The sequence below is a fragment of the Watersipora subatra genome, chromosome 3, assembly GCF_963576615.1.
Source record: "Watersipora subatra chromosome 3, tzWatSuba1.1, whole genome shotgun sequence".
In the NCBI taxonomy this organism is placed as follows: Eukaryota; Metazoa; Bryozoa; class Gymnolaemata; order Cheilostomatida; family Watersiporidae; genus Watersipora; species Watersipora subatra.
The window spans coordinates 170,872-184,494 of record NC_088710.1 but is presented as its reverse complement, the minus strand read 5'-3'; the positions used below and the strand labels follow the sequence as shown (position 1 = coordinate 184,494).

The 13,623-nt window shown below is 38.9% G+C and overlaps 1 protein-coding gene across 1 annotated transcript; it reads right to left on the bottom strand.

Moving 5' to 3' along the window:
- Positions 1 to 12,235: 12,235 nt before the first annotated feature.
- On the bottom strand, positions 12,236 to 12,640 carry LOC137392284 (300 kDa antigen AG231-like). The gene has a single exon (XM_068078955.1). The coding sequence runs from the start codon at positions 12,638 to 12,640 to the stop codon at positions 12,236 to 12,238; it is 405 nt and encodes a 134-aa protein (XP_067935056.1).
- Between the last annotated feature and the right edge of the window lie 983 nt (positions 12,641 to 13,623).

Below are 13,623 nucleotides of genomic sequence, written 5' to 3'. Positions count from 1 at the left end.
GAACTCTAGAATAAGTTAAAGCAAATACTATCAGGTAAAACAGTTTACAGAAGCATGAAATCAATTTGCTGCCTTCATCATATAGAAATGACTGAGTAAATTAATTTAATAATATTATCCTAATTATCCTAATAATATTATCCTAATTTGGCTCAAGTATCAGTTTTTAGTTGATGCTATAAACGGGAAACGACTTTTTTATACGGTATGTTTTTGTGTAGCTGAGGAATCATGGTTTCAGATGCAGCCATAAGCATAACACTAACCAGCAATCACTCTTACATGTGCATTTTATACATGAGTATCACCAGCAAGTTCATAACTAACTGATACCTGTATAAAGCACCTGTATATTCAACTCTCCTACAATTAAACTAGCAGCAAAGAGTCTGAGCTCTGCACTCCTAGTAAATGATTTACTGCTAAATAATAAAAGTACACACCATATTTATGCGTTTCAAATAGTGAGACACACATACATTGTTAATGGGGAATAGGAGAGAGTCCCTGTTACTGCTATATATAATTTAATTGGCTATTTTGGGCTGTATAATCGCTGTGCAGTCGCAGCAAAAATCATGATTATTTTAATAGGTACTCGAATGCTGGACCATTGTCCAAAGGCTAGAAGTTGCGGTGGATTCACTTCTATATGGTCAGATGATGCAGTTCCTTTACTAGCTGGTAGACCTTCACGAATAAATGGATACGCCGTTGCTGGGTCCAACTGCAGAGACTGGGTTGTACCATTGTTGGTTATGCGTTGCTCGAGCAATGATATCATCTACAGGTACACAGGGGAGTATTACAAACTCTGTCCACAAGCGTTCTGTGGCATGGCCTAACACTGAGTTGCTACTTTGTATGCTGAGGTTATTTACATGGATGTTAATAAATTAATCAAAACGCAACAATATGTTGTATTATGTATGTGTGTAATATAAGATTTAGTACAACTAAACTGTATTAAGTATAGTTGGACATAATTTCATGAAGGACAACTTGTAGAATCTTCAATAATCTTGCCGATGTCAGAAATATTAATAACTTTAGAGAAATGGGAAGAAAAAATTTAAAAAGTTTAAGGCCTGATTAACTATATAGTTGCTGACAAGTAGACAACCAATCAAATCACTACAGTTTCTATACTAGCTGCAATCCTGACTAACAAGGTGAGAATATGGTACAGAATGAATAAAATAACTGCATGATTACAAGTGATGTTGATAAGAACAGAATTTGAAATATAACAAGTTTGACTGAAACTAGCTAGTAAGGAGAGTTGTGATCAGTTATTTCAAGTATTCCGCAGTTTTGAACAGCATCAGTGGCAGCAGCAGTCTTCTCTGGTTTATGTTGATAGCAGCTTAAATACGTCATCATATAAGAAGTGCTTAAACCACTAATAAATTGCTCCTGAAATTTTCATACTTAAAACCTGCCCGCAAATCAGTTTGTACTTGTCTGTTTTTTTACTAATATGCTGCAATTACAAGTTTTGCAATGTGTGGACAACTACCAAAAGGAAGATCTTTCTTCAGGAAATTAAAAACATGATAACTCTCACTGAAGGAGTGGGTCATGTGACCCCTATACAGTTGAGTTGATATGGCTAAACAAGATTTTTACTATTATAAAAATATTGTTAAAGACAAAAACCAGATATATGTATTAGGGTGTCACTATAATTGATTTAAAGTAGATTAAATATGTTCTCATTACGTCAGGTGATTTATTACACAGAAGTTGGCAGCATTCATTCTCTAAATAAAGTTGGGCTTGCACAAACTTTGCTAAAGTGACTGTTTCAGCCAATCCGAAAGTAAGTTGCTATCAGTTATTGTACTTACATGTATGTTTCGAAATAAATCGATAGGAGGAAAATTTTAATTTGGTTAATAGTACTACTATGCGAGCTAAGAGACCATTCACACAAAGGGTTAAACAGACAGGTTTCAAAAATTAATAAAATACATTTAATAAAATATAAACAGTGCATCATTTGACAACTGCTAGTAACAAGCAAGAATCTCTCACATGTGATTGTAACATATATACATGTCGTATTAATATAAAATCAATTCAAATAGTTTAGCAGAGCATAACCAAGATTTCCTCAAGTCTGAACACAACTACGACAATCTGAGAAAACAACTCTTCTTTTGGTGTTCTAATGAATATACCAAAATCTATTTAATTTTAAAATGAAGCTGTGATCATAAGGGTAAAATACAGATGACACTAATGCCCGAGGTGGTGGTGCTGGAGTCTTTATGCGCTGTGGGTTGGCAGTCGAGCAGCAGTTTGCGAAAATTAATGGTGCTGACGTTCACTCCGGCAGAGTGATGGGGATGGTACTGAGGCTTGTCACACTTCCACTCTAACTGTTATCTACCGACAACCCAGCTCTGATGTAAATAATTTTCTACACAGCCTGGAGCGATTCTTATCATTTTCCTCATATTCTTGCCCATCCACTCATTTTATCACAGGTGATATAAATATAGATACCCTCGAGCTGCAGGCATGCGAGAACTACTTGAATTGATTAGCTATTTATAACCTAACAAACTTAATTGACATTCCTACACATTTTACTCAACATCTCCAAAAATGGTCTTATCTGGATCATATACTAACAAATCAAAATGCATTGCAAATAACTTCTGGAATTATTGAAGCTGACTTTAGCGATCATTTCCCTAGTTTGGCAATTGTTGACCAAAATGAAATGCCTGATGATCAGGACCAACTAAAGACTTTTGAGATGATTCATTATAAAAATCTAACTGGAAAATTTGAAAGCAGTAAAATGGGATATTAACACTGCTGATGTTGAATCTCAATATAACAAACTTTTATCTAAACTGCAATCAATCATTGCTTGCTTTGCAACCATCAAATCAGAAAAAAATTAATGGGTCTGCTAGGAAAAATAAACCTGGGGTTACTTCTGAATTAAAAAAACAGTTATTGCATAAAAACAAACTATTTAAACAGACTTTAAAATCCCCTCTAAATATCAAGCTAAACGCTAAGTATGTGGCTTTAAGAAACAAGCTCACCAGTGAGTTGCGAAAATCCAAATCTAATTATTTCAAATTAGCATTTGAAAGCTGTGATAGCCCTACTGAGGTTTGGAAAATTTTAAATAATGAGATATTGAAAAAATCTAACACTGGAGAGCCTAAAAAGATTAAAATTACAAGCAAACTGCTTGCAGAATCAAGTGATAGTCTTGAGATAGCAAATGAAATAAATATTTATTTCAGTAATATAGGACATCAACTGGCTTCTAAATTCCAAAACTTACGGTCTGACTGTACTGAAAATTACTCACATTCAAATACACGTACCACACATTTTAATATATCAACTGTTAACAGTAGTATGGTGGAAAATGTAATAAAGTCCATTAAAGCCAACAAGGCTTCAGGGCTAGATAATATCTCTGGTAAAATTTTAAAAGCAGCTAGCCAGTCATTAGTAATTCCTCTTACTAAATTAATTAACAACAGCATTACTCAAGGCATGGTTCCTAAACAGATGAAAATTGCTAGAATTAAGCCTGTCTTTAAAAAAGGTGATCGTGTTCTATGTTCAAATTATCGACCTATATCTATTTTACCTATTTTTAGTAAAATATCAGAGAGGCTAGTAAATGATCAAATAATAAACTATCTTGAACTAAATAGCTTGTTGAATAACTATCAATTTGGTTTTAGAGCAAAACGTGGAACTTCTGACTCTTTGTCAGCTTTTACAAATACAACTTTTGAGGCTTTTAATAAAGGAAACAGTGTTTTAAGAATTTTTATTGATTTTAGCAAAGCATTTGACACCATTAACCATGATATACTTTTATGAAAACTAATAAAATTACATTTCAGTAGTTAAAGTATTAATTGGGTTAAAAGCTATTTACACGACAGATTTCAACGAACAAAAATTAGTGGTGTACTTTCAACTGAAAAGCGGGTAACCTGTGGTGTTCCACAAGGCTCAATTTTGAGCCCAACACTGTTTTTGGTTTATATAAACAATCTTTGCAAATCATTAAAATGCTTACAACCTATTCTTTATGCGGATGACACCACTCTTTTTCTAGAATCAAGTAACCTTAACAGCATGTTACCTCAGATAAATGCAGATTTGGAAATCTTCCGATGCTGGTGCATCAGTAACCAACTCACAATCAATATTGAGAAAACTAATTATATGCTTATGAAAAATCCGCAGAACATATTTAATTTAAAAATGCACTCTCTGCAAATAGGAAATTACATATTAAACCAGACTGATCATTTTAAATTCCTAAGTGTTTGGCTTGACAATAATCTGAATTGGTCTACTCATATATCTAATATACTAAAGGACCTTCGTCTAGCGGTTGAACTTTTCTATAGGTTATCAAAGCACTTCCCACGAGAAATAATGATTACATTATATAACTCCTTAGTGAATTCTAAACTTATTTACTGCCTCGAATCTTGGGGCAACTTGCTTGACATATTTTTAAATAAAATTAAAATCTTTCAGAAAAAGCTAGTGCGAATTATATGTCATAAACCCTTTGACTATCCATCAAAAGAATTGTTTACTCAAACTAATATTTTACCAATAGATAAGTTACATATATACGTTAAAGCTGCTGCTAAGGGGTCATACTGTATTTCATTCATCTGGGAATGGGGGACCATCACACTCTTATAGCACTCGTCACTCTCTTCTAAATCTTCATATTCCCTTATTTACATCTAGTGCTGGGCAAAAAACTATTCAATATCAAACAACCTTTTATTGGAATAACCTACCTGACAGATTGAAGAAAATTTTAAACAGATTTGACTTTAAAAAACAAGTAAAGTGCTATTCCTGTCTCTCTGACTGGGGTGGGCTGAGGCCTGCCTTTGTTCTGCTGCTGTTGGCTATTTTTGGGACTTGCGCTACATTAGCTGGGCTACAGTGCACCTATGGCTCCATCATCATTATCTCGTGCTCAGGTTGAGTGAATTTTGCTAAAGTTTTTTTTCATTTTCTCCCTAATTTGTATTTAACCTGATATATTTACTAATATGCAGTTTGTTTTTTTATTGTTTCTGTTGATGAAAATACACACACACACACACGCACACGCACACGCACACACACGCACGCACACGCACGCACGCACACACACACACAATACATAAAACAGATGGTTCAGGATAATACAACTCTCACATAGTAACCGACCATCATACATCGTGTTGTCTGCAGGTTCATTATTTTTACTTGTGTAGAGTATGCATGAAGTTATCAATGGGAATGTAAAATGATCGATGTAATCAAATAACTCTGTTATTCATCAGGCAGCCACAAGTATATAGCAAGATGAAAATTAAAACTGAAATAAACTAAGGAGGCGTAACTCCTAATAATACTAGAGTGTTGTTTTGCTTGAGTGACTGGCAAGCTAGAGCATATTTGGATTAAAATTATGGAGTCTGTTTGAAAATTTTATAATTTTGCTTTTTAGACCATGAATCCTAAAGAGTGTATGCAGAACATAAATTCAACCAGTAAGACCAAAGGATTTGCAGACTGACCCATGAGTTCTATATATTTAACTGATGTGAGTCAAAACAGCTAACAATATATCTAGAAAAAAGATACATCAATAATTGACACACAAGTGACACAACACCATAATAACACTCTATTAGTTTTCGATTAGTATACTAAATGTGTGCAATTTATCAACTAGTTGTGGAGATATTGGCAAATATTAACTATAGTTTAGGCGTTTACTGCGCTACTGTAGCCAACTTTTTTTGTTTTTCTACTAGTAGAGGTCATCGGGTTAAAGGCCTTTAACTAAAGCAAGTAACTGTTTATTGCCCAATTAAAGGGGTTTCATCCAAGACAACCGATACCTCTAAACATTTCTATTTGAAATATGAAATATATATTTCTACAACAACAAGTGTTGTGACACATATTATCTATCTATCTATAATAGATAGATTGCATATGAAGTTACATCATAATTTATGGTGCTAAACTATGACATCATCCTTTAATACTGCCTTTTTATAATTAATATACTGTATTATATAACCAACAGACCAGTGGACCAGCGAACCAAAGGAGCAGCAGACCAACAAACCAATAGACCAATGGATCAACAGACCAATGAACCAATGAACCAGCAGACCAACAGACTAACAAAAATAGACAAACGAACCAACAGACCAGCGGACCAATGAACAAACAGAACAATGAACCAACGGACCAACGAACCAATGAATCAACAGACCAACAGACCAACAGACCAATTGACCAACAAACTAACAGACCAGTGGATCAATGAAACAATGGACCAATGGACCATTGAATCAACAAACCAACAGACTAATGGACCATTGAACCAACGAACCAACTGATCAACAGACTATCGAACCAACGGACCAACGGAACAATGGAGCAACGGAACAATGGAGCAACGGAGCAACGGACTAATGAACTAACAAACTAACTGATTAACGGACCAGCGAAACCAATGAACCAACGGACCGGCGGGCCAACAGATGAATGAGGAAACGGACAAACGGAATAACGGACAAATGAAATAATAGACAAATGAACGGACAAACGAACCAACAAATGAACAGACCAATGGACAAGCGAACTAATGCACCAGTGAACCAGGGGACCAACAAATCAATGGACCAATGAACCAACAAATCACCGAACCAACAGACCAACGGACCAATGCACCAATGGACAAACAGATGGACGAATCGGCAGACTGACAGACCGACGAGCAGACGAACCAATGAACTGACAGACCAGTGAACCAATGAACCAATGGACTAATGAGCCAACAGGCCAAAAGGCCAACTGACCAATGACAAACACTGACACATGTATAGACTAGTATTTGAACTTACTCTAACTTTATACCTAGGAACTTGTGAGCTCACCATAGCCTTAGCTCATCATTGAGTGATTTTTGGATATTTGTTTTTATGGCTTTCAGCACAATCAGCCAATAGAAGTATTTTGAATAAGAAGGCGGTTGTAGTCCAGAATTTATACCATACTAAGACATTTGATAAAAAATACTTGCTTCCAAAGCCTAAAAATTTCTATAAAAAAACAAACGCAAAAAGTAATATTAATTAATAATAAGAAGAACATGTTTAGCGAGTGCAAATAGATAAAGTGATGAAAATGTTAAAAACAGCTTAGCTTAGTGGTTTCGAATAAATTGAGAAAAAAATAAAACCACTTTAAAGGTATTTAAATGTGAAATAGTTGTCAAGTAATAGCTAGATAGTCTGTTTTGCCACAATGGTCATATTGACTAAGGATTTGATACTGATACGATTAATATGAACTAAGAAAACAACATCAAAGTCATGAATATGTTGAACTAATAATAGCAATGACTACACAGAAACATATATATATATAAAAGTTACTGTTGCAGCAGAAGCTTGTATTCAAAGTTTTGAGGAACGATACTGATGCTTCTCGATACTGGTACAAACGCAAAATAATATATATCCAACTGTCGTTGACACTTGTTCTGACTGAACAGAGAATGTACACACTGATCCTACTCGAGATAATACAAATGTTCTCATGAAAAAGATTTAGCCTTTACAGATTCAATGATCAAACTTTAGGAAAAACAGGAAATGGGAGGGAAACAGCGCATTTGAAATTGAAACAGCACATTTGAAAATTACAAATTGAAAAAATAAGTAATGGCTAAAAAATTGGCTTCCAAAAAATAACAAACACAAAAATTAATATTAATTAATAATAAAAAGTGCACATTTAGCATGTGTAATCACGAAAGCGATATACAGTATATGGTATGAACGATGGGAGTGATGAGAATGGCTTAGCCTTTTTCATGATGAGGGCATACAGAGGCACCCCCACTCCGTGACTGGAGAAACTGGAGAAACAGCTCCCATCCCAACATTAGCATGTCACTCCGTGACATGCTAATGTTGGGATGGGAGCTGAGGTTGCCAGACCAGCTGGAAAGTCACCCCCCACCGACCGAGTTCTTTCCTGCCTACAAGCACGCTCTTGAGGTGCAGCGGAGGCTGCAGACAGTGCACGAGGCGCTCCGGCAAAGCCAGATAAAGGTGCAACAAGAGGATAAGGAAGAACCATCGCTGTATGCTCCAGGCGACTGGGTATGGCTCACGGACAAACGCCGAAGACGAGGAGAAAATCCCAAGCTGCAGGCAAAGTTTGTGGGACCATACCAGGTCTTGAAGGCCTAGGGAAACCACACGTATCTGGTGGAACGGTAGGGACAGTATTCCATCCAGGGTGAGGAAAGGCTGAAGCCTTACCACACTTGCCCAGAGAGGTTGAGGCAGGCCCCAGCCACTCTAGAGCCAGGAGGGGTCCAAACATGAAGGGCGCTTGACCCAGCAGGCCGGAGAGAAGGCAAGAGGAGGGCAGGATAGATCCTGTACCAATAATGCCGCCCCCCAGCTGGGAAAAATTGCTATTAGAGGCTGCAAAGAATCGAGGGGAAGAGGTAACCCCTGGGGAAAATCCAGCCAGACTGAAGAAAGAAGGAAGTGAAGGACGCCCTCCTAGTTCCGAAGAAATCAATCCGGCAACACGGAATAAAGTTCCGGGAGAACCAGAATCAAACCTGGTAGAGACCGGAAAGACTGCAACACGAGATCCCATCAGCCCCGCAATCTAATCAACTCCGGTCCGGCACAATCCAAGGCTGGCCCGGACAACCAGGAAGCCGAAACGATACGAAGATGGTATTTGCTACTCGATGGAATTAATGGAAAATGGTTCGGAGGTCGCGCAGGAAGGAGGTAGAACAGTTCTCACGGACGCAACCAAAGATTTCTTATTAAAGCACTCGTTTTCTCTGAACGACATCAGAACGCTGGAAAAGATGGAGAGCGAAGGCAACACATCTCCACAGGATTTACTGACTTTGGTCACAGTGAGTTTGAAAGAAACTGGAGAAGGAGTGGGTAGGCCAACACCGGCAAACGTGGTGGCCTACAAAGGGATTAACACGGAGAGGGATGAGGCATGACAGCCAGATTCGGCCGTGTTGGAGATTACAGAGGAGGGAGCAGAGGCGCTACTGGATGCCACTCTGACAGAAGATAGCGTAGAGGAGCTACTGAATGAAGTTATGCCAGAACCAGTGGAAGAGGAGTGCCGGGTGGCTGCTGTACGCACGAAGAAGAGACAGATCAGTCCCCCTTCACCGGAGTTGTCTTCTTCTCCGCTGGCCGTTGCCGAGAGGCAAAGCACACCTGTGAGGCAGCCGGAGCCAGAGAGGGTCAGGCCACGGAAGAAGACCATCGTGAGGACCATTAAGTACCTGTCTCCTCGGACTGTGGCACGGGCGGAAGAGCAGGCGCAAACTGGAACTTGCCGGATCTGCCAGTTCACAGCCAGCACCCGGCGGATTCAATTTCACATGCTGCAACACTACGCCGTGTTTGTGTGCTCCTGCAATTGGCAGCACATGTCAAGGGATCAAATGTTACTAAACCACGCGACTCACCAGCAAGGAGGAGTGGCGCCGGTGGTATATCTGGTGGATCAAGACTCCTGGGAGCAGTTTTGCCAGGAGAACATGAGGGCTCCCTGACGATGGCTGCCTGCACACCCACTACCAGAGAAAGGAGACGTTGCAGCTCCCGGAGAGGAGCACAGCGGGCTGGGACACCACCATGCCCCCCAGCCTGGGTCCGCCCAGCTTTGACCAGGAGGAGCAGAACGACCGTGGAGCCCGCCGGGTCACGCACCCTGGCCCAAGTGATAGGTCGGACTCCGGCCAGCCAGACCCTTCTGCAGACGCAGCGCAGCCGAGCCCGGTTGCTAGCGCAGGTCGCACAAGAATGGACGAGGGCTGCTGAGACTATGCAGGCGACCCTGTGGCAGGGACACCTGGAAGGCCGGGAACGCCAGCTACTATTGGAGAAGATAGAGCGCCTCCACTATGGAGCCCGCCAACATGAGGCTCTGGCCCAGCTAGTCCTCCCACAGTATGTGCATTGGAGACTCTAGTCGCCAATGGGGGAAGTGTGTGGTGGATGGCGTCCTCTTACATTTAGCCAAGCCAAGCCGATGTACAGCCGAGTCAAGCATAGCCAAGCCAGAGCCGTACCAACTGAAGACCGAGCCGAGCTAGACTGAGCCGGGTCATGCTGGGGCTAACCAAGCAGAACAGGGGCAGAGTTTAGCAGCTATGTAAGCCCGAACATTTGTCTAGTAGAGCAGAGCTGTTCTGGGCCTGTTTATTGCTTGTCACTTGATTCATTTCTTGTACACCTTGATGAACTAAGCAGAAATATATGTATTGTACTCATGCACAAGTCTTGTACTAGTGGAGGAAAGTGAAGGTCGCACAAAACCTTTACAATACTTGTATCATATTGATGCTAGTCCAAATCACATATAATCATGTATGAGCCCTTCATTTTCAAACTTACTTGATTCTAACATTTAATGAGCGATCTACCTATTTAATTTTATGGTGTTTTACAGCTTTACCTTTAGTGTTTTAATACATATTATGTAAATTTAATTTTACAAATACCTAATCAAATATACATGTATATATGTTATGTATATACCCTATAAGATGATATTATTCGATGAATTTAAAAATTTGCTGGCAGGCAATTCCGCGAATGGTTAAAATCCGCGAATGATTAGAGTTGTTAGAAATAATTACTACATCAAATCAAAAACTAGTCGCCAGGTGTCATCAGTAAACATAGCTGAGTTCCAAACATTTTTGTACCCATCGTTGGGGTTAGAATTGCGCTTATAGACAACGCATCGCAATTCTTGAGAAAATTGTTCAAGGTTGTCACAGTTTTTTCAGAATTCCGTATGTCGTCGTCAAAAGTCGCTCTTGCAGTTTTTCACTGAAATAACCTCCGACAACTTGTAATACTGAAGTTGATGAATTACATTCGGTATTTATCTGATTTGACTAACTGAATGCTATGTATCTGATTTGACTAACTGAATGCTATGTATCTGATTTGACTAACTGAATGGTATGTATCTGATTTGACTAACTGAATGCTATGTATCTGATTTGACTAACTGAATGGTATGTATCTGATTTGACTAACTGAATGGTATGTATTTGATTTGACTAACTGAATGCAAAGTAAGAAATAAATCTTTGCGCTGAAAATCAACATTTATTTCCTTTTAATTTTTAAATGAAGGTGTTTGTTTATTTCTGTGTGTTTATTTCATTATGTAAATTATTCAAATTTATTATTTTAAATTTATTTAACATATACATCATTTACAATTTTAACCTTTAAACTTCATATCATGAATTAAGTGTTGTGTTCAGTTAAAATAAATTGAAAGAATAAATAAAACAACTGTAAAGGTGTTTGAATGTTTGAAATAATTAGGAAGTAATGGCTAGATAATCTGTTTTGCTACAATGATTACAACATAAAATGATTTAATACTAATGCGATTAATACCAACTAAGAAAACAAAATAAAAACCATGAATATGTTGAATTATTAATAACAGTTAGTATTGTTACTTAGAAGTCTATGTATAAAAAAGGTTACTGCGGCTGCAAAAGTTATCTACCAAAACTTTGAATATGGCGATTCTGATTCCTCTCGATACAGGTATGAACATAGAAATTAAATACATCAGTGAAGCGCACTGACTGAATGGAGACAAAATGAAGAGGCAAATCCTACTCGAGAGTTTCAAATGTGAACAGTTTTTAGTTTTGCAATTTTTAGCGAATGCCCTAGGGAAAAACCGAAAATTGAAGTTTGAACTTGTGCTGTTATAGTCACACATTTCAATTTGTGCTGTTATAGTCACACATTTGAAACTGTGCCATTATATTCACATATTTGAAATTGAAACCGCGCATTTAACAATTACAAGTTAAAAAAGGTAATGATGATAACTTGTAAAAAAATTTGTAAAAGCTTTTTTAGATGTAACTACATGTAGCAGTATGTACAAAAGATTATAAAATTAAAGAGAAAACTACAGCAATCTTGCCTCATTATCAAAAACAATATTTCCGTTTTGTTTAGTAATACTAAAACAGTGGCGGGCCTGTCTGCTGTGGCAGGCCTGTCTGCCGTGGCAGGTCTGATGACAAGACAGGTCTGTCGACCATGGCAAGTTTGTACACCGTGGCGGGTCCGTCCGCCGTGGCAGGTTAATCTGCCTAGGCAGGTCTGTCCGCCGTGACAAGTCTGTCTGCCGTGGTAGGTCTGTTCACCATGACAGGTCTGTCTGCCATGGCAAGTCTGTGCACCGTGGCAGGTCCGTTTGCCGTGGCAGGTCTGTCCGCCGTGGCAAATTCATCCGCCGTGGCAGGTCTGTTTGCCGTGGCAGGTCTGTCTGCCATGGCAGGTCTGTTTGCTGTGGCAAGTCTGTCTGCTGTCGCAGGTCTGTCTGTCGTGGCAGGTCTGTTGTGGCAGGTTTGTCTGCCATGGCAGGTCTGTCCGCCGTGGCAGGTCTGTAAAAGTTGCATGACAGGTCGCCATGACAGGTCTGTCCACCATGGCAAGTCTGTCCACTGCTTCGGGTCCGTCCGCCGTGGCAGGTTCATCCACCGTGGCAGGTTCATCCGCCGTGGCAGGCCCACCTGCTATGGCAAACCGTCCATCGTTGCAGGTCTGTCTGCCGTGGCAGGTCTGTTCACCGTGGCAGGTCTGTCCACCGTGGCAGGTTTGTCCACCATGCCAGGTCTGTCCGCCGTGCCAGGTCTGTCCGCCGTGGCAAGTCTGTCCGGCGCGAGAGATTGTCAAGTCTAGCAACTATATACATTGTATAGTCCACAAAAATGTATGGGAAGACAACTTTTGCCAAATATAACTCCGCGAATAATATTGTCTCGTAGGGTATATGTATTTGATATTAATATACATATATATATATATATATATATATATATATACATGTATATATATATACCGTAGACGTTCCTATAATGAATACTTCCTATAACATAAACCATGAGACGTCAAAAGATTATGTTATGTGGTTGCTTTGAACTATGTAAAACATTTCCATAGCGTAAAGTGTGAAGTCAGTGCAATTTCTCAAAATCGATTTGAAAAATGCCTATCTCGTGGCTAGGCTTAAAATTATCGCTTTACCTATTATCGCATTTGAGAGAGAAGACAACATACAGGGCTATCAATCTTTGTTGTATATACTAGTACTCTGGAGATCTAATTCGTCATGAGAAATTGTCATATGTGTCATTAAGGCACAGATAATGGTAAGTAGTTATTCAATTGTTCGGTGTAGGTGCTAGAAAGTCGGTCTACCGATCTGAATATCATGAGTTGACTTATCGTCGAAACCTATTTTTCATCATAACCTTTCTGACAGACAGATAAACACCGCTCTTATTATAGTTAAGTAATATTTGTTTTATTTTATTTTAGATATATTAAACATTTTTATTGTTTTTCTTTTGCAAAATAGACCTTACCGCCTAGAATTTAAAAAAACTCGAGGTAAATTGACATTGCGGGCATGTTTTCTCCTTAAATCCTTGTAAAATTACCGCAATCGTGGGCTGTGAACCGAGTGAAAACAAGA